The sequence below is a fragment of the Cervus elaphus genome, chromosome 19 (assembly GCF_910594005.1).
Source record: "Cervus elaphus chromosome 19, mCerEla1.1, whole genome shotgun sequence".
Taxonomy (NCBI): Eukaryota; Metazoa; Chordata; class Mammalia; order Artiodactyla; family Cervidae; genus Cervus; species Cervus elaphus.
Genome location: NC_057833.1, coordinates 54104670 through 54131290, shown reverse-complemented (window position 1 = coordinate 54131290; position 26621 = coordinate 54104670). Strand labels below are relative to the sequence as shown.

At 44.8% G+C, this 26621-nt stretch overlaps 1 protein-coding gene across 4 annotated transcripts in view; it reads left to right on the top strand.

Annotated features, from left to right (window-relative positions):
• PLA1A (phospholipase A1 member A) overlaps nt 1-26621 on the top strand; it is a 46372-nt gene that overhangs the window by 15357 nt on the left and 4394 nt on the right. For 2 of the 4 annotated variants that reach the window (XR_006335283.1, XM_043874313.1), the window contains exons 6-10: nt 2183-2272; nt 4017-4184; nt 5573-5662; nt 9273-9381; nt 12426-12590. Coding sequence is in view for 3 of the 4 variants with exons in the window: in XM_043874313.1 (XP_043730248.1) it covers nt 2183-2272; nt 4017-4184; nt 5573-5662; nt 9273-9381; nt 12426-12590 (622 nt within the window). In the remaining variant the exon portion in view is untranslated. Of the gene's footprint in view, nt 1-2182; nt 2273-4016; nt 4185-5572; nt 5663-9272; nt 9386-12425; nt 12591-13182; nt 13599-26621 lie in introns of those variants that run through there. The other 2 variants (XM_043874312.1, XM_043874314.1) reach the window with 2 other exon arrangements.

The following is a 26621-nucleotide window of genomic DNA, read 5'->3' as shown; positions in this document are numbered from 1 at the left end:
CATGAGTCTCACTCTGATTCAACACTAAGCCTCATCTGAGGTAGTGTTTGGAGGGCACTTCTGCCTGGCAGGCACACGGGAAAGTCAGGCTGTTTTTTCAGGGTGAACGTGCCTCGCCCCGGGACACTGGGGCATTCCACTTCTGGGGCAGATGCTCAAGCCTGTCAGAACTTCTCTCCTTCCCAAGAGATGAGGCCAGCCCTCAGTTGGGTGAAGAATGAGAACTGCTGCCTCCAATAATGATAGGCACAGGCAAGAACCCCCAATTCTGAATCCATCATAACCAGCAGACACTTTTCCTCATTCCTACTCAATGTCAGATGCTCAGAGTCTAGTGCCAGGGCCTGTGCTCAGTGTGTTGACCAGAAGAAATTACATCTGTCTCTGACCACGAGAGTTTGCAATTCAACTGAGAGACAGCCATGTCTCATTCCATTTGGCTAGAAGCCTTTTTAGCATCCAAAACTCACAGATTCATGATTCTGGAAGAAGTTCATGTAGTCATATAACTCAATCCTCTTTTCCACCTCCATTTCACAGGTAAGAAAACAAAGTCCATAGCCCTCTGCTTAGTTATTAAGTTAATTAACCATGTTAATTAACAATGTTAACCTTTTATGTTCCTAGATTTGCTAAATAGGTGACCTATTGGTCCCTATTTATTTGTCCTAGGCCTCTCAGTCCCCTTCAAAGTTGTAGCCACTACCTAATATGATAAAAGAAAAAGTTTTTCTTTTTATGATAAAAAAATAACTTCCATTTATTCAATTAATCTTGACTGATCTATGTAGCAGGCACTAAGAATACTGCAGTGCACAGGGCACCACGTGGGACTTGCAGGCTAACAGGGAAAGCATTTGTCCCTGATGTGTCAATAAATAAGTATTTGGTACTAACATAAGCTAGGTACCATAGAGCAGGGAGAAGACGGGTAAAGGCCCTGCCTTAGTGGAGCTTACATACAAGTCAACAGACAAGATAATTCTACCTCGTGATTATGATAATAAGGGATATGGGAGGATTGATTTGGCAGGGGGTGCGGGGTCTACCTCAGATAGGATTATTGAGGAAAATCTGTCCAAGGAGGTGATGTCTGAGGTGAGATTTCATGGATGAGAATGAGCCAGCACTGGAAAGAGCTGGGAGAAGACCATTATAGATGGGGAGGGCAGCCAGAATGAAAGCGTTATGGTGGGTGAGGGCAGGAAGGAGAACCATGTAATTAGCACGCAGTGAGTGATGCGATGAGAAAGTGGAGCAGGACCAGACTGAACATGGCAGGGGGTTTACATCTTATTCTATGATCAATGAGAATAGGGCAGCGATTTGGATTCCTTTAAAAGATGACTCTACTGGGCAGAGCATGGACTTTAGGTGGCCAGTAAAGGAAGGCCCTTTGGACGGTGTTTGCAGTGGTGGCCTGGATGAGGGGGCAATAGTGGCTGAAGCAAAGGTGGTGGGAGTAGAGATGGAGAGAAGCAGAAGGATTCAAAATATATTATGGAGGTAGAACTGACCTGACAGATGATGGGCAAGGAGGCATTCTAGGTCATCACTTAAACCCTGGATAGATGACGTTAAACTGGTAACACACACTCCACTGCTTACAATTGTGACAGATAATATGAAGGAGAAAGTCATGATATTTGGCAGCTAAATTGGACTGATCTTGAGGAGTCAGATATCGTCACACTGATGGGATAAAGGCTACTACCTCACAAACTCATCTCTTTGTAGTCAGATTATATTTCTTCTTAGTCATAGAAGCTCAAAAGCATGTAAGAGACTGGAAATGTGGTCTCACACATATATATCTGAACTGTTACTTAGAGTAAAATAGAAACTCTTCAACAAGGAAATTTACCAAGCTTATTATAACATTTACTGATTCATAAAAACTTAAGGGATATTTTTCTTGATTTTATTAGGCAAATATGAGTATCTTCTTATGAATTTATTCTTAGCTTCCTTTCAGCATGACAAAACCTCTTAGAAAACCATCTAATGGCTAGTTAGTTCTGTCATCTTCTAGCATTTAGGAATAAGCGGGTCCCCGTTCAGCCCAGAGAAGGGGTGGGTGCCCAAGGTCAGACTTCAGGCTCTGTGGCCAGTAGACCCTGCTATGGGGACCTGGAAAATGGCCCCTGAAGGAAGAGGGTAACAAGGTTCTGCCTTCTTGCAGATTTGGGCATTCGGATTCCTGTCGGACACGTGGACTACTTCATCAATGGAGGCCAAGACCAGCCTGGCTGTCCCACTTCCATTTATGCAGGTCAGAAAGCCAGAAACACTCAGTGTTTGCCTGCTCCAGAGACTGGATTTTATCAACAGGTTTCATGTTGAGTCAGCCAGTGTGAGCCACAGGAGTCTTCCTGACAGTGTCATTTGCTATGTCCCATTGAGCTTACTCAGCACTTATTGAGTGGATGTCTGTGGAGACAAGGAATTCTAGGGGAGGACTGCCTGAAATTAAGATTGCTCCATATTTAGGTTCCCTCCCTACGTCTTAGGCCCTACCGTTATCCACCATCACTCAAGCCAATAACCTGTCTTCTTCCTAGGCCCCACATTGTGGCAGGGTCCACACTAGTTACATCCTTTGCAGTGCTGCGTTGTGTCAGAACCAGGCTGGTGTACCCAAAGCTAGCTAGCTGAGGGTTCAATTCACTGCACAACCATTTCCCCAAACTAATTAAATTTAAGTTTTCCAAAATTGCTTTCAAGATAATCTTCTTGAATACAGTCAATGAATATACCTATCTTCTCTTCTAAATTTACTCTTCTGGATACTCTTTTTGGATATATTGTTTATGTTCTTAGCATAATTTTAAACAGTTTTAAATTTATCAAAAGCTAAGCATTAAGGGTTGTTTAGTCTTCTTATATTCTTATGAATGCAGCTAACCTATCAACATTTCAAATGGGAGTTTTGATTTCTGAATACTGTGTTTTTAACCTTTTCCTTCTTTACCAAAATTTTATCATTTTAAAGATTCTTTTGACAATTGTGTTGAGTAACCACTAATCCAACTTATCAAATTTACCGATTTTCCAAATCATGTTTCTTTTAATAATTCATAATTTTTTCAGCAATTCTGATCAGATTGGTTTGGTTTTAATGGCTTTTGAAATTTTCTTTGGCATTTTATTTGGTCACTTTCCATTTTTTTCTTCATAACACAACTTGAGAAGGGTTTAGTTTGTGTCTTCCATCTCCTTGTTGTAGCTAGAAGGGGGTTGGCCATAGACAGTGTTCCAACTATGGGGGAAAGGAAAATCCACACTCAGCTCATACTTGGTTCTGGTCCCAGTGAGGGGGTCCCAAGGTGAAGGGAGAGTATGAAGACCTTAAATGCTGGAGTTATGGCTCACTATAGACCTCTTAGCCCCAGCAAATTCATTCAGTGTCAATTATCACAAATTTTAAAATAGTCAACAACAATAATAACAAGAAACCAAATGTTTGTTGTGTTGGGACATTTGGCAGATTCAGTGTCAGTCACTGGGTGAGGTGAACCTCAGTACATTGGCTTTCATAGATGGACCATGAGCTGCTGCTGACTCCCTTGATTGTCTCTTTGTTGGATTGGGTTTAATGAGGTTGAATACAATTGGTTGTGTGGGTGATGCTGAAGAAGGCAAAAATGTGCAGACCAATATCCATTTTGAGAAGTAGGGTCAGGATCGCCAACTCTTCACATGCTCCCATTTTCCAAAAGAGAATCTGCATGATCATGGAAGAATGGGTCTCTAAGTAAGCAATTTTATTGGTAAATTAAGCTTAGTTAAAAGAAAAATTAAAAACAAAAAAGGAATCACTTCAAAAAAAATTAAAAAGAAAAACGAGAGTATAGTAACCATGTTCATCAATATTTCAAAAATGTGGCTCAGGGGGATATCCCATGTATTTATAGCCTGTTGGACTATAACGTTCAATAGAGTGACAGTAAGTAGCATGGAGGGAGTTTCCATGTGTCTTGAACTGAAACTTGGTTGTGTCTTTTGGCCTTGTTCAGGCTACAGTTATCTGATCTGTGATCACATGAGGGCTGTACACCTCTACATCAGCGCTCTGGAGAACTCCTGTCCACTGATGGCCTTCCCTTGCACAAACTACAAGGACTTCCTTGCTGGACAGTGTCTGGATTGTTTCAACCCTTTTCTTCTTTCCTGTCCAAGAATCGGTAAATGCTCCTTCTTTGACTCCCTCTGACAACCTGGGGAGAGTTCAAGCCTTGTCACCTCTTCAAGTCCTGATCTCCTATGGTCAAAAAGTCTATTCAAGTTGGGTAAAGAAAATTTAAGTAATGTTCAAAATTCAGCTAGAAGGTGTTCTCACCTAGAAGGTGGCCTTTAGCTTTCTGTGTCCCACCCACCCCCAATACTGCTTCCTGATGCCGTATGCACTCTGTGCACGCCCTTCACACACACAGAGACCCTGACCTGCAAGTCTACCTCAGGATGCTCTCCAGAAGCATCAGTGTGGTCCAGATCCCCTGCACCCACTCTTGGACCTGATGCACACCATAGTCTTTGTGCACCATGGTCTTCCGTGCTAGGCCAGCTGTTCTCCAGTTCCTGATAGGCTTGACATCAAAGTGCTGTGGGGAAATCCCTAAGACTGGCACACATTGCCTGCCTTAGAGGTGTGAGGCCACATGCCAGCTGGAGGGGTTCCTAATTGCTGATTGACCTGGACACATCCCTGGAGGATCCAGGCTAGTCTGGAGAGAATGGCTCAGGAAGGCTGAGGGATCCAGCCTCAGCTCACCCTGTGCAGACCATTGTTGTGAATATCCTGGGGTTATCCAGCCTGAAGAGTTCCAGGAAAAACTCCTGGGTAATGTGTGATTCCTCCCCCTCCTTCACTCTCCCACTTCCCACCCCCCAGCTGCCACTCAGAACTGCAGCAGCCTGCCGTTGCTTATATGAATGAAATGAATATCAGCTTGACAAAATGTTAAAGTAGGTGTGGTTTCCCATAATAAAGCAAAACAACATTACTTTCTGCTCATCAGGCATATGTCATGGTTTCCCACACATGTGATGGACCAGATGGTTAACAACCACTTTACACTCTCTGCTCAGCCTCATCTCCCACGGGATTTTCCCTTTTTTCTAAACACCTCAGGGATGCTAATTACTCATACTTCCAAGAATATTTTTCATGTTTCCTCACCCAATATCCCTTTGCCCAGACTTTACTTTCTGCTTGGAAAGCCCTTCTCCAACTTGTCAACCATTATTCTTCAGCTCAAACACTTTCTGTGCTCCAATGCACAGGATACAAATGCCACTAAAAGAACTGTCATATAGATTGTTTGGCAAGTTGGAGACATCATTTCATAATTTCATATAAATACCCCCTGGGAGTGGACCAGATAATCTGAAGAATGTATTTGCTGTCTACTTGTGTGTTTATCCTTGTCTGGATGGAGTTGCTGTATCCCAGGACTCACACAGTTGTTTGTAGAATGAACAGGTGCATGAATTAATCACTGAAAGGCTGGGTGCCACTGAACCCTGAAATGGCCTCCTCAGGGCCCTGCTGTCTTTTCTTCTTTATCTCCAGGGCTGGTAGAACAAGGTGGTGTCAAGATAGAGCCACTTCCCAAGGAGGTGAAGGTCTACCTGATGACCACTTCCATGGCTCCGTATTGTGGTGAGTGGGGAGGAACGCCCTGCTCAGCTCTGCCAGTGTGCTGACCTGCTGAGTCCAGGGCTCCAACTTGGGCTGTGTCCAGCCCAGTGTGGTAGCCAAAGTGGGAGGTGAAGAACTGGGGCAAAAAGGTCATGGAAAGTGAGAGGTGGAGGGCAGCATCTCCTGGGTTTAGATAGAACCCAAACTTATCAGAGCCAGCCTAAACCATTGCTCTATGGATAAGAACCTGGGGGCATCTTATCTTTCGGTCAGTATACTGACCTTCATTCCTCCCACCCCACCATGGAATCCTGCCCTCCAGTGTGGGCTCTCTCTCTAGGGTGGTATTTGGGAGAACCTTTTGGGTTTCTTCTTCCTGCATACATTTCCCCCTCCTCGTTGCCCACCCTGTGTGTTTCCACTCTCGCAGTCCTCCTATGTCAGAGTTCATGAGGAATACTGAACCTTCACATATATATTTCAGCTGTTTACTGTGACTCCTAACCACTGCATTTCATTGAAGCTAAGATGCCGGTGATCGTGAATGATGATTAATGTGAGAGAGAAAAGGGTATCTTAGAATCTATAATATTAAATTAAGAGCTGAACCATCCTCCTTCCTATGGCATTTGCATCTTATCTAGGTTGACTATACTTTCTAATTTTTTTTTTTTTTATCCTGGGGTCTTGTCTGCTTTATTGTGTGTTCAGAATAGAAGTATGCTGGTTTGGATGGGAAAGTATATGACCACCCTAATTCTAAATTATTTTTTGATCACTGGTGTCTGGCTGGTTGTTGGAGGGATCTTTGTGCCCATACCTTCCCAGTAGTAGAGGGCCTGAAGTTCAGGCTCAGTGGTCACCCAAACCTGAATTGCTCTAGGATTCTCTGTTCACCTGCTGTGTGATCAGGAGCAAGTTCCTTAACCTTTCTGAACTTTTACACACTTGTGTGGAAAATAGTACTTATTTCAAAGAATTAATTGTGAGGATCAAATAAAATACATAGTACACAGGCAATCACTGCACGGTGACTGGATTCAGTAAGTAATAATTCCCTTCCCTCTGACAACAGGAGAATTTGGGAGCCAAGATGGGGGTGTTTGTAACTTCATTAGAGAGAACTCATGGCTACTTCTTAAGAATTAAGTGGGTCAGCTGTGGGCTTTTCACATCCATCCTCTCATCTGACAATCCAGCCCTGAGCGGTGATGTGCCCAAGGCTCCATGGGAGGGTGAAGAAGTCAGGATTCAACTCCAGTCTTCTGACTTCAAAATCTTTACCCTTTCCACGCCATCATCACTTGCCTCCACACTCGTATCTCTGCCCCCTCTTCCGAGAACCTACTGTTATCAGTTGTCTTTCTCAGTTACTCTTGGGTCCTTGCCACCGCTCAGAGGTCAGCCTGAGGCAGGATGCTTTGTCTGGGTCAGGGGCAGGGCTTCGGGGATGACTTCCCATTTCTACTTCCAGCTCCAGGGCAGCTTTGTGGTGTCTCCTCCCTGTCTGGACAGCCAGGGAGCCTGAGGCACACCTGAAGGTTGAAGGCATTTTTGGATCCCTGCTGAGGGGAATTCACTGAACCACACCTTTTCTGTTTCGTCTTTGTTGTGAGATCCCCTCCCCATCCCCTCAGAAGTATGGTTACGTCTGTTCACAGACCTCAGAGGGGCCTGCATCCTGAGCCTGCCATTCTGAGCATCAGAGTTGGGCCCCTCCTCTCCTGGTGGTGGGGTATGGGTCACCCACCTGGTACCCCACCTGAACATCTCCGGCTCTCATCCGCTCCCAGGCCACTGTGGCACTGAGCTCCCACTCCCCAGCACTCTTGACCTGCCTCAGCCTCAGCACTGCTCACCAGGACAGCTGTCACCCTTGGCTTCTGCCAGGCAGGTGCCAGCATGGACAGAGAATCTGCTCCCCAAAAATCGTTTTTCCAAAAATACTATTTTTCTCTTATAGAGCAACATTTCACCCAAAGTGTTTTCTCTCCATCACCTTGTTCCTCACAGTGTACTGTGAGGTGATGTTGGGGGTTATTGGTTCTACGTGAAGGAAGTGAGGCACAGAGAGTTTCGGTGGCTTAGGCAGGACATCACAACTGGTAAGCAGCAGGGCCTCACCTTGGATCCAGTTCCCCTGACAAACCATCAAGGGCTCAAGTGCTGTTACCCTTGTCAGGCCCAGAGCAGGTAGGAATTTCACTACTAGTTCCCATCCACCAATGTTAGCAGACCTGGCCCTTCTAGGGCTTCCAGAATAATCAGAGACAAGATCAGTAGAACCTCAGGAAACTGTTTTGATCGGTGATACCTGCTGGTAAAGTGATATATCCAACTCAGCACAGAGAATTAGATTCCTAAAGCTATGTAAGGTAGACATTTTTTTCCACGTTGTGATTATACACTCTTGTTCAGCCCTTGCCTGTCAACATAACACTCTGCATCCACAGTAAACAACCAAGAAAGAGAGACAGGAGGGACGTGGCATCTGATGTTCCCCTCTGTGAAGGGGTAGAGTACAGTGCTCTCCTGTCTTCTTGTGGGTTCTTGGCAGGAGTCCGGTTGCTAACCTCGTGAGCCCATATGGATCACATAATTACTTCAACTTTGGCTGTCTCCCTAAATCCACTTAGTCCCTCCACCCAATATTCACCCATAAAACATAACAAATCAAAAAGTACAGGTAGGGCAGAGGTGAAGGACTACCTCTCTAGCTATGTCCCAACCACCAAAGGAGTCTGTGAAAATGCTCAGAGACCAAAGTGACAGCCAGGTGCCACCAGATGGGCTTACCCCTTATTGAGGAAAGGCTAGGGTGTTGGGGAAGCTGTAATCCTTCTTAACCTCTCTTGACAGAGGGACCACAGACCCAGGGGTATCATCATGAACCAGGCTGCTCACCCAGTCTGTGCGGACAATACCAGCTTTGAGAGCCTCAGTTTCACTGCTGCCCAAGAGGGCGGAGATGCCACACAGACCCCCAGCCACCCCAGGGAGGGCCACAGTCTCCTGCACACATGGTGGATTCCCTGACACTGTGTGCATGCTAGCGGGGAGGGGCGGTGCTGTATTTTATGAGTTAATTATTTAGTATAAGATAGACACTGTTTGGTTTTCATAATCACACCATCAGGATAATGTTGCCAAACAGAGAGGAGAGGCACATTCTTGGATTACAAGTAATAATAAAACTATCATGTATTGAATGATTTCTAGGCACAGACACTAAGGACTTTATATGAATTCATTCATTTAATTCACATTCAGAACTGTGAGGTATATAATTTTGTTATCCCAATTTACACTTGGCAATAGAGGATGATATAGTTAAGATAGCATCACCGACTCAAAGGACAAGAATTTGAGCAAACTCCAGGAGATTGAAGGACAGGGAAGCCTGGTGTGCTGCAGTCCATGGGGGTCTCAAAGAGGAGGACACAGCTGAGCTGCTGAACACAATTTAGACTTGAGGAAGCGGAGAACCTATGATAAGAGGTAACTGCGCCCAGTCACACAGCTGCTAAGTGTTAGAGTGAGACTTCTAACTGCTGTGCTGCCCTCTGGGGTTTTTCACGCATTGCTCCCACTGACCTCTGGCCCCGTTGTCTGCTCTGCTCTGGTTTCCCAGTGCATCACAGCGTTGTGGAGTTTCACTTGCAGGAGCCAAGAAACAAGGACACCGGCATCACAGTCACTTTCCTTAGCAGCAGTGGCACCTCCCTGGTCAAGGTTACCATGTACGTAAGTGTCCCACACGGCTGGTTTCACTCCTTCTGTTTACATACATGCACGGACATCCCAGGACATGCTCTGTGTGGTCACTGATGGGGGGGTGGAGCCAACTGGGCCGGGGGTGGGGGTGAGGGTGGCACCTACCACAGATGGATCCACAAACACATGCCAGGCAACTGTTCCAGGTTCAGGATGAGTATCGGGCCCAAGCAGAGTGTATTCAGGCAATAGCAGGCAGGCAGCAGTAAGGGAACATCCCAACAGGGGGTGAGAATGTGGGAACTAGGTCCCTGACAGGACACAGTGTCAGGAATCCAGGCAGGGGCATCAGAGATGCCAGCAAGTAGGAGGACCTCGGCCATTGGCCCAGGCAGGGCTGATGAGAACCCGGGAAGCCCCTACCCCTGGGCGGAGGGATGGGGGGAGGGGGGCTATCAGAGTGGGTTACCAGAGCAGACTTCCAAGCAGAGGGTAACTTAGCCAGTGAGTGCCAGGTGAGGGCCAGCGGGGTTGATGCTCAGTGGTGTCAGTCCCTGGAACTGGGGCTGATTTCCTTCCTTTGTGGAGTCATACTTGAGCCAAGCAGCTGTGGGACCAGGCTTGAGACGAGCAGGTAGAGAGCCTCAACTGTAGGGAGCTGCAAGCCTGGCAGGGGACAGCAACTCAGCAGCTGTGGTGCATGTTTCTTTAAAAAGCCATTGGTTAGTTACTCACAAGCAGCAGGAGGTAGACTAACCAGATAAATCCCTGCCTCAGTCAGGGTTCAGTCTAGAAACTAGAGCCCAAGCCAGGCAGTCCAACAGAAGGGATTTAACACAAGGAGCTAATTACAGATATATTGAGAGAACTGAAGATCCAACAGAGGCTGGGGAAGCAATGCAGAGCTCAGCAATAGCAGTCACTCCCCCAGGGCTACAGGGACAAAGCCAAGTGGTGGTGGTAGAACCGGGTAGGGCTGGGGGGTGGGAAGGGTAAGTGATTGGCAGGAGCTCAGAATCTCTGCCTGAAGCAGCCTCCCACTCATGCCTGGGAGCCTGAGGAATGTAGCTTCCAGCAGGAGGGGTGCAGTGCAACCGAGGTGAGCAGTGCCCATACGTGCAAATGCACAATTGTCTGCAGTGACAGGGGCTGTGAAAACAAAGAAGACGGAGCCTGGCTAAGTGTGGAGAAGCAGTGTTTGAGTAGAGTTCTGAAGGGTTTGGAGGATCCTTCCCCCCAGACCACGGGTTCTTGAGAAGTGACCCTGGGAGCAGTGATATCAGGCATGGGGACAAGAGGCTGGGGGTGCTAATCAGGGCCAGACTGTGCCACCCCTGGAAGACAGGGGAGGGATTTGGGGTTTTATCCTGAGAGCAGTTTGGAGAGCTGCTGGAAATTTTAAACAGGAGAGTGACAGGATCATATCTGGGTTTAGAAACACTTCTCGGGCTTCAGGGATGGACATTAACTGTGCTGTCAGGGAAGATGAGTTTCCTCTTGGAGGAGTGCATGTCTGGACTACCAAACACTCTGCCACCAGGCAGGGTTCCAACTCTCCCAGTCCACACAGCACGAGACAGCAGATAGTCAGGACCCCCACACAGACCTGGGGTGCCCACGTAAGCCTTGCAGATTATAGCTGAGTAATTTTCATTAGATCAGTTCAAGGTCATGTTAACTTCTACAAGGGTGTTTCTATCACCTCTCCAGCCCACCTCTCTGTTGGGTAAATGAGCCAACACTTGCAGGAATCATGATAATGACACGTGACTCTGGCTGATTGTTAGAATCACCGGGAGAGCTTTAGAGACTGCTGGCAGCAAGCCCTGCCCCAGACCAGTCACAGTAGAATCTCCAGGCATGGCCTCACCCCCTACACTTTGAGAAGCTTCCTGAGTAATTGGAATGGATATCCAAAGATTTCTTCTTCTCCCCAAAGAGACTTGCATTACTGTTTTGAAGAACATGATTACTTCAATTCCTTGGGTTTTGTTTCCTCTTGCAGAACAGAAATTGAAAAGAAGGGAAGGGGGTTTATGTGTGGTCTTTCCCCTACTTTTTATAAATTTGTGAAACCCCAAGATTTCCTTCCATTAGAAAACGGACCCAGGTCAAGTCCGCAGGCCCCCCACTCACAGTGTCCTTTATAGTCCTTCTAGTTTCCAAGCTTTCCATTCAAGCAGCCTCTTAAAGTGAACAGTTTTGTTATTTTTTCCTCTGAAATAAACACTTTTAAAATCGAAAGAAAGAAAGAAAGAAAATGGAATAGCTTTTACACAAAGTTTTATGGGATCTTCCTCAAAAGGACAAAACAAACTATATGACTAACCCTGGGTTAGAAAGTACACACAGAAGACATTTCCTCAGTACGCAGAGGCCAGAAAGGAAAGGGAAACCATGCTCCGCTTAGACAGCACCCGATGGCATTCAGAGGGAAAAGCAGCGCCCTTGGGAGCTCCCTCTTTCTAACAGTCCCTCTTTCTGAGCCCAGAGGAGCCTGCCCCTGAGGGGCAGCTCAGGGCAGGGCGCAGGGGAGCAGGGGCTGAGGCTCAGACCTAGGGCTGGGTTACACCAAAGCCGGAAGGAGACCACACCTGGACTCCACCCCAGCTCTGATTGGCCTCAAGGCCTATTGTTTGTTTGTTCATTTGATTCCATCCACACATTCACACTCAGTCTGAATAGAGTAGTCTTCAGGCAAAATTCTTGGAATTTGACATCCTAGAAGAGGCCTCTGCTTCCAGCTAGATGGAACCTGAGAGTAAATATCTTCACTAATCTGAATTCAGAACATCACTAACTAGGACACTTTCCCTGATGTGTAAATCCAGGAGCTACTGTTTTACTGCAGGGTCCACCTGTTTACTTTCAAAAATCAACACCTATTTTTCACTTCATGTTCAAAGCTGTGGGGTGTGGGCGAGGTTCTGGTAAGGATGATGCAGAGGACTGTGTGCCCACCTCCCAGGAACTAACTGACTGGACTACTCACAGAGCCCCTGGGAGCCAAAGGGAAGTGAAGGCCAAACATGTGACAGTAAGTTACTTTCCCTTTCCCTTTCCCTTCCAGACCTAGTCAGCAGCGTGTCGGAAAAGGAGTCCTAGCTCACCCCAGCCCTCAGTGCCAGATAAACCAGGTGAAACTCAAGCTTCAGGCTTCCCACCGGGTTTGGAAAAAAGACCAGACGACCATCATCGGGAGGTTCTGCACTGCTCCTCTGCCTGTCAATGACAAGTAAGCCCCAGATCCACCCCACCTCAAACACACCCACCAGGACCAAGGCTGACCTCAGATGTGACCCTTGTTGAGAGATGCAGTCTCATCATGGGGATAAGCTTCCTTGAAGGAGAGATGACAGAGACCCAGGGTGTCCTGAACCTCCTGCAGAGCCATCTTGGGTTGGGATGCTAAGAAGCCAAAGAGGGTGGACTTTAATTCCCCATTCCCACTTTAATATAGGAAACTCCATTTTATCTGATAGATATATATGTTTTATGTATCTGTTCTATTTAGTTTCTCTGTAGAATTTTATTGGGACAAAGATTGTTCATTGCATATTTCCTCTTCTTCAGCCTCTGCTGGTCACAGTCATGGGTGTGAATCTGGAATTCCTATCCCCTTTGTACCACCTCTAGCAGGCTTTTAGAGTATGTCTTACCACACCTGACCCTTGGAGGGCAGGAGTGGACTCCTGTAGTAATCATCCCATAGATGATTGTAGACCTGACATCATGGAAACACAAGGGCAAACAATTCTGAGCCCTCTCTCCCGACCAGCCAGGAACCTGCCCTGAGTGCACACCCTCTTGTTTCTCTTCTCTTGCAGCAAAAATATGGTCTGCTTACCTGAGCCAGTGAACTTAAAAGCAAGTGAGACTGTTTCTTATGACCTGAAAATAACCTGTATATAGTATATGGGCAGGATACATCCCCCCTGGATTGGGGGTGGGGGATGATGGGCATTCAACTTATTCTAAGCCATTATGACTAAGAAAGAATGCAGAAGTCTTGTTTACTTTCTCCATAATTAGCCACCTTAGAGGGGAGAGAGAGTGCTCATTTTACAGAGCTTTATCTCCATTGTCTGTTGAAAGAGTTTTACAAAGATACCATTTCAACCTTCCTATTCATACTTAACTGCAATTGCCCCATGTGCTTGGACAACTGTACCTAGGATTCAATGGAAACATATACAGGAGAAATCCTTTTTTTGCAAATAAAACTATGGAATATCTGAATCATTCAGTTGTTTTATTGGAATGAAATTCTGTTACGTACAAAAAATGTGATTTACAATCTGCAGAATTGGAGAAAACAGTAGATGCTGAATACTCTGCATTAAAATAGCAACTGAAAACAAGTGCTTGGTATAAGAGAGGGAATGGAGGATGGGGAGGAAGATAATACCATTCACCATCCCTTACCATTGCCTTCTCTGGGTATCTGGGAAGTTTAGGTGCTCAGAGCAATCTTTGGAGAATATAGGTGGATTTTCTTTGGGTCAGTGTTTCTCAAATTTTGATCTTTATAAATAACCTCATGTCAAGCCATAGGCCAACAAGAAATAGATGGTACACTCAAATTGGGTAATTTGAGAATTTATTAAGAGGACTGTTTACAAAGGTGTTGGCAGGAAGTGAGAAAATCACGAGGGACAGTGCAAGTTCCCTGGGGCTGGGGGCAGTGGGAGCTGCTGTGTTCTATGTCTGAAGAGGCCAGAGGAGGAAGCACCAGAGTCTGGAGACAGAGAGATCTGCGGGACCTCTGGTCAAGGGACAGTGAGGGGGCAGCAATCCTGCAGAGAGGGAACCAAGTAAACAGATTCTCCATCCTCAGTTTTCTTTCTTCCCTCATTCTCCTGCTGGTGTTCCCACTGAGTGACTCCAGCCAGAAGCTGGAAGGCAAGAGGCACGTTGATGTGGCCCCAGGGCATAAAGCAGAACAGAGAAGATGGGAATGGCTGGGATGGCCATGGGAACAGAGAGACATGGCGTACACTTTCACTGCCTTCTCCATAGCCAGGTACTCCTGGGTTCCTCTGCACTGAATAGTTTTGCCTGTGTTGTGTGTGTGCTCAGTCGCTCCAGTCATGTCCAACTCTTTGAGAGCCCCTGGACTGTAGCCCTCCAGGCTCCTCTGTCCATGGGATTCTCCAGGCAAGAATACTGGAGTGGGTTGCCATTTCCTCCTCCAGGGGATCTTCCCGACTCAGGGATCAAAACTGCACCTCCTGTGACTCTTGCACTGGCAGGCGGATTCTGAACCACTGAGCCACCTGGGTTTGGCTTAAGTCTTAAAAATCATTTTAACCATTTTTAAGTGTATAATTTAAGTAGTATTAAGCACATTCACATTGTTGTGCAGCCATTACCACTATCCATCTCCAGAAATTTTTCATCATCTAGGACTGAAACTCTGTCCCCATTAACCAATAACTCCCCATTTGCTGCTCCCCTCAAATGCTGGTAACCACCATTCTAATGTCTGTCTCTATGAATTCTACTCTTCTAGAATAGCTGATGCAATCATACAATATTTATACTTTTGTATCTGGCCTGTTTTACTTATAATGTCTCCATGGTTCATCCATATTGCAGCAGATGTCAGAATTTCCTTCCTTCTCAAGGGTGAATAATATTTTATTGTGTGTATAAACCACATTTTGTTTATTGTTTCATCCGTCAGTGGACACTTGGATCACTTCCACCTTTTGGCTGTTGTGAATAATGCTGCTAAGAACGTGGGTATACATACAGAGTTTGAGTCAAAAAAAAAAAAAAAAACTAAATAAATGGGCTTTGAAAGGAAACTGCTGACTTGCCAATTCACTCTCCACAATAGAGGCTGGGCAAATGATGCAAGCAACAGGCTGCAGCTGCATCCGGGCTAAGTCACCTAGGTCATAAGGAGAGAGAGCTTCAGCCCTTGTCCAAAGGCCAGGTGATGGAATGTGAATGCTCACAGACACACTTTGTTTTCTGCACTGTACACCCCAGTCAGTAGAACAACATATCTGAAGAATCTTCTTTAATATATGGACTTAAGAGGTTTTTTTCCCCTTCAAAACCCAAACCTTTCTTTCCTTTTATCCTTCCCTTTTTTACTCCACCCAGGTTCCCAGCAAGAACCTCCCTAGAGGAAAGGGTGGAGGCAGAAAGCAGAGCAAATGCCAGTGTGGCTGAATGGAAAGCTGAATTTAGGGACCGTCCCAAATGCCCTGTGCTGAACCTAGAAATGTAAAGGCCAAAAGTGATCACAGGGAACTTAATTTCTAATTTTAAAAAGGTTTTACAAGACTATCCTTTTTTGCATGTGTATTAAATAAGGTTTTAGGAAGGGAAAAAAAACCTCCCTAGAGACAGACCTACCCTGAACTGAATGAGACTTCATTTCCTGTTCTCTTACTTTAAAGCACTGTTAGACTCTCACATTTTATTTTGCTCCCCATCAGAAACTAGATCATTACCTTACATGGAAAGCCAGTTTCCCTTATAAAAATAAATACGAGAACATAACAGTGTTTAAAAACTCCAACTAGCTCCTGTGGCTTGTTGAAGGCTCTTATGCCCCAGGCCTGCTTTATCCTTATGAAAAAGAAAAAATCAGCAAGTGTGAGAGAAATGTCAAAAACTTATCAACACCTAACAGAGACTTTCTTCTGTATATGCAATCAGTGGACTGAAAGAAATTTAGAGCATGACTAGAAAATTCACCATGAGATCTGATGTTATTTATTGCTGGGTCTATGTGCTACATTAAACTACACTGCTTATGCTCTAGGAAACCTGGCTTTACATATGTGGGATGTGTGTGGAGTTAAGAAAAGGGGAGCGGTAACAGAACTTGCTTGATGGCAGGGCAAGTGTGGGTCTCCCATTCACACCCATGTCACTCCCAACTCCCGATGAGACATGGTTTCATAAACAGAGACTGTTGTTGTTCAGTTGCTAAGTTGGACACCATGAACTACAGCATGCCAGGCTTCCCTGTCCTTCACTATCTCCTGGAGTTTGCTCAAATTCATGTCCATTGAGTCAGTGATGCTATCTAACCATTTTATCCTCTGTCGCCCCCTTCTCCTTTTGCCTTGAATCTTTCCCAGCATCGGGGTCTTTTCCAATGAATTGGCTATTTGAATCAGATGCCCAAAGTGTTGGAGTTCCAACTTCAGCATCAGTCCTTCCAATGGATATTCAGGGTTGATTTCCTTTAGGATTGACTGGTTTGATCTCCTTGCAGTCCAAGGGACTCGCAAGCATCTTCTCCAACACCACAGTTCAAAAGCATCAATTCTTGGCACTCAGACTTCTTTATGGTACAACTCTCACATCCATACTTGACCACTGGAAAAACCATGATTTTGACTATACAGACCTTTATAGGCAAAGTGATGTCTCCTTAATTCAGGAACTGGCCCCTGTACTTATGTGATACTAAAAACATTAATTCTGGAGGCTTCTTCTCTCTGGCCACTATTCTGAGTATGTTCAGTTTGTACTGCAGTCCCCAGAGTGGGCTCCATTTACTAGGCTTTCTCCCCACAGGGTAGACCAGAGGCACATGGTTCATTTGTTCTTTGTCAATCCTCCATTGCTTCACCTAAGAGTTGTTTTATGGTTACCTTCAGTTCTTCAGAGTTTAAAAATCTGTATTGATCCAGCTTGCCTGCTTTCTTGTGGAGTTAATTTTTTGAATCTGAATGAACTTTCCATGTAATGCAATTCCTTCATATATTATTATTGTAGTCTCTCCAACCTGTCAGAAAGTTTTCACGTCCTAATCTTATCTTAAAGAATACTTAGTGCTCCCTCTAGGCTTTATGTCATTTATATCTATATCTATATGTATATATATATGATATTTTTTGTAGACTCCTTTTCTATATCTATAGCTAAGAACTTGAAAGGAGGCCAAGGGTAGAGACCTACTTCTGTGTTAGTTGCTCAGTTGTCTCTGATTCTCTGTGACCCCATGGACTGTAGCTCCCCAGGCTCACCTGTCCATGGAATTCTCCAGGCAAGGATACTGGAGTGGGTTGCCATTCCTTTCTCCAGGAGATCTTCCCAACCCAGGGATCAAACTCAGGTCTCCTGCATTGCAGGCAGATCCTTTACCAACTGAACCACCAGGGAAGCGGAGATAACAAATTGAAATCAACAAATTGATTGATCTTAATCAAGAACACATTATGAGGAAAGTTTCAATTTTTTATATGTACAATACCCTGACTAAAATATGATTTTATAAATAAAATAAAATAACTTTAGCATGACTTAATTCCTGGAAATGCAGGCTCCTAATAATTGCTACTTTATTATCTAAATACATGTCAGCAAACTTTTTAGTGAATTATTCTTTGCTGGGAATCAACATCAAACTTCCTGATCTCTAATTTTAAGAGTCTCTGCTTTCTGGTTACTGGAGAGAATATATATACCCACCATCTTCTAACCTTCTCTTTGGGATTATCTAGTGATTACTGAATAAAGACCCCAGTTACCCAGCAAAGTCTTTCTAAAACAAGATTATAATTCAAGGTCTGAATACTGGGGTTGATTTAAAGCAATTGAGTGATTTCTTTTCAACCTTGGTGTTCCTGTTACTTTCACCCCAAAGCAATACATGTTCATTTTGACAAGTCAGATTGTAGACACACTTTATGGTTTCCATGACCCCAAGGTAATGAATGTTAATAGCTTGATGTATGTCCTATACATCTTTCACATCAATACAAATATACACACACACTTGTTGGACTTTTTTTGTTTGGGTTTTTTTTTTTTTAAACAAAGATGAAATCATAACACACACATCATTCTGTAATTTTCCTTTGTTATTCACAATATATCTTGAATATTCCTCCTGGGCCATACATAGACTTAATTTATTCCCTGGATATATATATTTCAGAGCATGATCATACCATAATTTAACCAGGCACTTTCTTGTGATGAATATTAAGGCTGTTTCCAGTTTTCTTCAATTACAAATGGTGCTGCAATAAGTATTTTTATAAATTTACTTCTATATGATATATTTCTTTAGTGAGAATAGCTGGGTCAACAGATACAGCAAAAGTTTAGTAGTGCTGTATTACTTTCCAAAAATGTCATATCAATTCACATACATTCTGACAATGGTTGAAAGAAATAGTTTCTTTGCAACTACTTATTCAAATAATTGCTTCACCTAAGATCAGTAACCCAAATCACCAAATTTCTCCTCTGGAGTTACCATGTGGTATTCAACACTTTCCAAGTTGGCTGACCAGTTGGACATACATGAAATTGGAGTAATGCTTTTTCCTTCAGAAGAATAGGGGCCTGAAATTTTATTACCTTTTAAAAATGACATTCATTTAGACATAGCAGTCCTCAGAGCAGTGAAATTTCCTATAGGTGAGCTGTGATGAACTTTTAAAAATAAAGGCTATGTTTTTATGATTATAAAATTCAACTAATTTTTAAAAATATTTATTTTGCTGTGCTAGGTCTTAGGTACATGGGATCTTTGATCTTCAATGCAGCATGTGGCATCTACTTCTATGACCAAGCCCTGTGCATTGGGAACATGGAGTCTTAGTCACTGGACCACCAGGGAAGTCCCAAAATTCAACTAATATTAAAAGTTATGAAAGAGAAAGTGAAAAGCTAAAACTTCCTGAGGATTTAGCATTCTAATCCCTTTATATATATAAATTATCATATAATCCTCCAACAATTGTATGTACTTCATTTTACATATAAGAAAACTGAGGGACAGGAAAATTTAACAATTTGCCCATGGTTAGACAACTAGGTTCAGGGTTCACACCAAGCTGTCTGACTCTGTCATCTGGGCTCTAACCACCACATTATACAGTTGTACATATAAACTTGCCCAATTGGTTTCTAGTACTTAGATGTCTTAACCAATGTCTCTAAAGAAAGATCTCCTCAGTCCGGCCCCATCCTATCTAACTAAAATTACCTGCCATTTCCCCCAGTGTGCTTAAGCCAGTATCCCCTAAAAGATACTGTGGACAATGCCTTCTCCAAGCCTTTGCAGCTGCTGCTACCTCCATTCAGGTTCTGCCAGTCGTTCTGGGTCCACTTCCAGCTCTCTCCTCTGGGAAGCCCGGCCACTCACAGGTCATTGCAGTTGGTATCTGTGCAGCCTTGCAGTGATGGTGAATAGCTTATTCCAAGTTGATCAGGCTATATTTTCTCTTTCTCTGTGTCTTCCATATCATAAGCATGCAATAAAAGCTCTTTTAATTAAAGATAGTGCTCTAAGGATATAGACAAAGGCAAACAGAGAAGATAAGGCACAGAGAGACTTGACTCTAAAGGTTGGTGTCTTTTCATAAGTTTTAGGAATGGCCTTCATTTATTCAACTTGTCTTAAAATTTCACCTGCCATTGTTACACTTTAACCTTTAAAAACCTCTGCAGAGGGAGCTCTGGTTGTGCATATAAAGGAAACTACATTGAAACATAACTCTTCCCAGATTGCTGCATTCTCATCCAGTCCTTCATCTCCTTGTTGAGTGCTCCTAAGTGACATTCTGAAAGTGACATACTGCTTTCCCTAGCCTTAAACACACCTCTGACCTCACTTTCGAGCACGCCCAGGCCCAGTGGTGACCATCTCAGTCCTGCCTCTTCTCCAGAAGAGATGGCTTCCTCCTTCTAGAGGAGAGTTTAGAGGTGATGGGAACATTGCTGTTCCTGAGTCCTTCCATGCCCGTTTGAAGGCCTTGAAATCCTCCCTGATCCTCAGTATTTGCCCTCTTATTTATGAAACCATACTGTTTAATTTTTGTGGCCATTCAGTATCTTGACAGTAACCCAAACTCAATTCATGCAAAATCAAATCAACATCTCCCCCAAAGTTATTCTTCCTCTCCTTACTGTAAGAGCCACCACCATCATCCAATCTCCAGGCTTGAGGCCTGAGTCATCTTTGACGCAGAATGCGCTTGCTATAAAAAACAAAACCTGTTTCTTAAAAAATTGTTTGTTATCTGTCCCCTCCTGTCTGTTCCCTCGGATATGTGGTAAGACCCTGGATCTGACACCAAACTCAAACTAGTCTCTTTTCCCCCAGCTTCTTTCTCCTCTAGTCCATTGTATTTACCTAGGCCAGATAACCCTTCTACAAACTCTTTTTAAACTTACCGTTCTCCTGCTCCATAATTTTCATTGATGTCCTTAGAATAAAGGCTTCATTAACTTCTTAATGTAGACTTCCAGAACTTTGTGGCTAAATTCTTTTTTCCTTGATTTCTTTCTTACTGTTTAGCAAAAGAAATCCTTAGCCCCCGATGAGTTGATTCACTATAATTATTATTATTATGTTCTTTAAATAACCTTTCACATTAGTCATCAAGCCACAGGAGAGTCAGAGAAGGAAACCAAGACCCAAAAAGATTAAGGGAATTTCCCAAAGCTGTTAGCCACTAGAGGAAAGCATACCTATTCTCCCATTTATATTGTACTGCCAAACTTGGGCACTTCTACTGGGTTTTGATAAATCTAAATGGCTCTTCATTACATGTGAATGGGAGCTTTAATAACATTTTGAAGATAAACAAGGGACAGTGTTTATCTGGAAGTAAACCCTTGCTGCTGCCTTGAAGCTGTGGATCTCTAATATCTATCCAGGCCTAAACCAGTACAGATTCTTAGTTTAGACAGAGCTGGAAGGTGGAGAGGTGGGAAGAAATCTAGGCAAATACCCTATGAAGAGCAGCCTCATATACGGGTACCCCTCTTAAAGGCACTGGGGTCAGACTGACTTAACTAGAAACATCTCATCTCTCTTGCAATCACCAGGCCTCTCAACTTTAAAACTCCCACAGTGTTCACTCAGCCCTCCTGGTTTGGGCTTGAAACTGAATCTACAGAACCTCAGGATTACTTCGACTCTCAACCCAACCTTCAATTCAGAAGTTACCCTCTGCTGTATTTTGTATCTGGAGAGTACAGTGAGATGGGTAAAGCTGGAGACAAATAATCACAAAACCAGAATATTCACTCATTCAGCAAATGCTTACTATAAGCCAGCAATGTACCATGTACCAGGCACCATTCTGAGGGCAATCTTCTTCTTAACAAGACCTACAACATAACTGAATGTTTACTATGTCCCAGGCATGTTTAAGTATATATACTTAAATTCTTACAACAAACATATGAGATAGGTTCTTTTTTTTTTCTATTTAACATATGAACAAGGTGGGGGCTGAGCAGTAAAGTTACTAGACAGAGAATGACATGAGGTTAAATGGCAGAGCTGAAATTCGAACCCAGGCAACCCAGCCCCAGAGCTTCATATTCTTGACCTGACATTAAATTAACAGCTAGTCTTAACCCAGTGTCTACTTATGTCATCTCATCTCCTTAAAAAAATATTAACAAACATTTACTTATAATGACAAAATGTCTGGCCACGTGCTAGATGCTGAGAATGCAAACACAAATAAGATGGAAAGGACTATTCTCTTCAGAAACTCACTCATTAGTTCACAAGTGAGCCATCATGTGCCAGTGTTGGTGGTCTATAATTTACTTTAAAATACTTCAGCTAGGGCTTCCCTGGCAGCTCATTGGTAAAGAATCCACCTACCAGTGCAGGACACACAAGTTTAATCCTGATCTGGAAGGATCCAACATACTGCAGAGCAACTAAGCCCATGCACCACAACTATTGGGCCTATGCTCTGGAGCCCATGAGCTACAACTACTGAAGCCCACGTGCCCTAGAGCCCATGTTCCTCATCAAGAGATGCCACTGCAATGAGAAACCCGGGCACCACAGCTAGAGAGTAGTCCCCACTCGCCACAACTAGAGAAAAGCCTGTGAAGCAATGAAGACCCACAACAGCCAAAAATAAAAATAAGTAAAAATAATTAAAAAAAAAATAGTTTAAAAAAATACTTCAGGTAAACCGTGTGATACATGAGTTACCTTTAGTCACCATTCTAGGAATGTTTGATCAGTTATCTAAATCAGGAATAAATACTTTAGGGAAAGTCATCTGACATTTCACCTAATCTCACAGTCCAGAGGCAGCTACTATAATCCCTTCAATCCTCTTCCTGTCCCCATGGCCCCATCTCAACCCTCAGAACCCCTGGGAAGCATTTAGAACTACAGATTCTAAGCCCAGGGGCCCTCAAAATTCAACTGTAACTGGTTTGCTATAGGCCCAGTTTTATATTGTTTTATATATTTATATAATACATATATACTTAGTTTTGAACATTTTTGTTATAGGACATTTCAAACTCATAAAAAATTAGAAATATAGAGTAATGAATTTCCATATACCTGCTATCCAGCTTCAACAATTAACAACTCTTGGGACTGTCTTGTTTTGTCTGTAGCATTGGTGTTTTTTAAAAACTTCCCAGTTTATTTTAATATGCAGTCAGATTTGGGAATCATTGATCTAAACAAACAAATAAGTGGGATCACTACAAACAAAGAAGAATGCATTAGACACAGTGGAAGCGGGATGATCAACTCTGACCACTGAAGGAAAAGGGATAGGGTTTCCATAACTCCTCACTGGATCTTAGTGTTTCCAGGGCTAAACCATCCCTTGGCAACCCTGACGTCTGAGACTCTGCCAGGGGTGCTTCTTTAGCTTGGCCTGAGGATCCCAGGCTGGAAGCTGGAATCACATGCTCACACACCCACAGAATGAAGGCCTTCTCAAATATATATCCATATTTAGTTGCATTAAAGTGGAGTTTACTAGGTTAGATAAAATAACAGTATAAACAGGGTGGTTTTTTTTTTTTTTTTTAATGTTTATGTTTGTGACTAAGGAAACAGACGTTAAAGTCAATTAAGAAGGGGGAAAAGGAAAGAAACAGGAGGGGAGCCGAGAATAGTGAGGAATCAAGTTACCTAATACAGTGGGGCAGTGCACAGGCCCTAGCGCGCAGCTGTTGCGGCAGGCCGTTACCCAGCAACCTGTTACTAGGCAACGGTTGCTGTAAGACCACTAAGCCAGAAGATTAGAGCGATGTTTAGTGGTCCTGCTTAGCCATTGGTCGGCACACGCAGTAGACTTCACCCCCAACCTGCAACTGTCAATGAGCGACCCCTTTAGCGGTGCCGCTTGGCCGTTGGTCTGAGTCACAGTAGGTCCCTCCCTAACGCGAGCAACCGTTAGTAGCGCTGCTCTGGCGGTAGTCAGAGGGGTGGTGGTTGTCCAAAGGAGAGTGAGGTAAGAGCTGGGTCCTGGCCTCCCTGGGGCCCTCCAGCTTACCCGGCCTTAGGCCATCCGGTGAACTGAGGGGTCCGCGGAGCAGGCTTGGAGCTGTGTCCCGCAGGGCTCTAGAGCCCTCCACAGGCCGCACACACAAGCCTGCTACCAGGCTTTGAGGTAGCAGTGAACCTCGCCCCCATTCCTTCCTCTGTGATCTAATAGCAGCGGCCATCTGCATGGGCTGCAGTCTGCAGGATCTGGCCCCCTAACTGCTATTTGGATGGCCTGAGGAGGCTGAGGGCTATTTGGGTCCTGGACGCCTGGCTCCCTCAGTGATGATGGCTGGGCAGGGCCTGGGGTGGCCCTGAGGGAGCCACCAGTTGAGATCTGCTTCTTCAGCACTGGCCGGAGGACCCAGACTGGGTGCTGGACTAGTGCTCCTGGGCAGGGGAACCAGTGCAGGGACTCTCCCTCCTCTTAGCCAGGGCCTGGACCTTGAAAGTGAACTTTATGTCGGGACCTTGCCCTTCCTTGTCAGAACAGACTAATGTTTGTTTGGTGGAGTTTTACAACAACATCGTTACCTGACTGTGACTGACCTCCAGAATAAAGGATCTGACACAAAGAAAGTGAAAAGTGAAAGTGAAGTTGCTCAGTCGTGTCCAACTCTTTGCGACCCCATGGACTGTAGCCCACCAGGCTCCTCCATCCGTGGAATTTTCCAGGTACTGGAATGGGTTGCCATTTCCTTCTCCAGGGGATCTTCCTGACCCAGGGTACAAAGACACAAAGAAGTCTGCAACTAACCATATCCCTCCCTCTCCTTTCCTAGAAAAAGGGCTTTGCTGAAAGCCTTGGGGGAGTTTGGGGGTTTTAAGATATAAGCCACCCATCTCCTCACAGGGCCCTGCAATAAACCTTTATTTGCTCCAAATTCTGACATTTTGCTATATTTGGCCTCACTGTGCAGCAGGCACACAGATCTTGTGCTCGGTAACAACTACAAGAAACAAGGAAGAGAAGAAACCAAACTGGAGAAGGGAGGAGTCGCCAATGTTTTCCTCTCAGACACTTCAGGGAGGAGGATGCATGAAGGCCAAGCTGTCCAGGGCAGGAGATGGGGGCACCAGGCCTGAGCCCCAAGACCCCAAACAGAAAGGACCTCCTTCCTCAGCCATGCACGAGTCAAAGAGAAAGTGTTCTGGCTTGAATAGTGGACAGAAGCAAAAGAAAACTGGAAAGCAGAACTAGAAGCGCTAAAATCCCAAGAGTTTTGTCTGACCCAAGCTGAAATGAGCTTAACAAAGCTCCAATCGGTGCCACTTAAACACCAGTGCACCGCGAGACCATGGCCATAGGTCAGAGTCCGCATGGCCCTTTGGTGCCTCCAGAGGAAGTCTAGGGGGAGAGGAGGGCTGAGCAAGGCAGCCCCACAGAATCTCCAAGTCCTTTGGGGACTGATACTGACAGAGCTGGAGGGAAATGGTGCGAGAGTGGGCAGGGAGGGGATGTTTGTACCAGCCTTGTGGGATGCATAGGGTTCAGGGCTGACAGAGGGCAATTCCAGGCCATTGAGCATCTGTCTGTTGACAGCGGCAATCATGTGCTGTGCAGAGGAGGGCTCGTGGGAAGGCTCACGTCAGAGAAGTGAACCAAAAGTGAAATAAAATCCCATGATCTCCAGGGAAATTTCTGAGTAGAAGACATGTGTAAGTGTATAAATTCAATGACAATTAGAAATGAAACTACTGAGGGCATTGCTCACACTTCTTCAGTCATCAGGATTTGTGAGGGCACCTACAGGAAACCAGAGTGTCCAGAATATTCAGGGAAGAAGGCCCAGAATCTCTAAGGTGGACTCGACTCCCCTCCCAGGAAGTTCTCCCCAGGGTCTCACAGGTGTCTCTTCCCATGGCCATCACATTCTCTGGCCCCTGGTACTGTAATAGGGGCGGAGCAGGTGTGCGGCTAATAGCTCGAGACTATTATTATCAGGAGACCCTTAGTGCCACAGTTAGAGGTCCCACTCCAACAGTCAGCCTTGCAGTGGTTCTCTCCATGCAAAGAGTGTGGTGGGAGGTAGATCTCAGCCTTTTCTCTGGGGCCCTCCAGGCCTTAGGTGGGTGGGTTTAGCTGGGGGACCCAGGAATAGGCTGAGCAGACTTAGCTCTGTTACCTAATGGTGACAACAGTCTCCATGGGTCACAGTCCATGGAGGGCTCAGTACCTGGAGTATATGGCTACTGCTATTAAGGTAACAGCTTCAACCAATTTCAGTCTCTCCAAGTTTCAAAAATTGGTATAGCTGAGATCAGCTGTCTACCCCTAGGAGTTGGCCAGAGGCCAGGGTTAAGTTGCAAGGACACTGCACCTCATTACTTCAGTTCCACCTCTATGGTTACCCTTCTCAAAGAAGGGCAATTGTTAGAGCTAGGAATTAACCTGATTGGTATTTGCTACAATATATATTCCTAGTGATCCTATGCAAGTAATTCTCTCCAGTTTAAATGAAAAGCCTGAGGGCTGGCTGGGTCCTGGGTGCCGTGCTTCCTCAGTGATGATGGCTGGGCAGGGTCTGGGGACCTGGCCCTGAGGGTGCTGCCAGCTGAGATCTGCCTCATCAGCCAGGGCTGGGCACAGGCAAGAGGACCTAGACTGGTGCTGGGACCAATGCTCCCAGCAGGGTAACTAGCCCCGCAGAGACCTGCTATTTTTAGCCAGGGCCTGGACCTCAGAGGGTGAAAGCTAAACCTTGGGATTTTGTTCTTTCTAGTCAAAACAGAAAGTAAAGTTTGTTTGGTGGAGATTTGCAGAAACATCATTACCTGACTGTGACCTGACCTCAAGAACAAATGATCAGACACCAAGAAGTCTGCAACAACTACCCACATCCCTCCCTCACCTTTCCTAGAAAAGGGCTTTGCTGAAAGCTTTCTGGGAGTTTAGGGGTTTTAAGGCATGAGCCACCCATTGTCTCCTTGTATGGCCCTTCAGTAAACCTTTGTCTACTCCAAACTCCAACTTTTTTTTTAATTGTTTGGTCTCCCTGTGTATGAAGCACG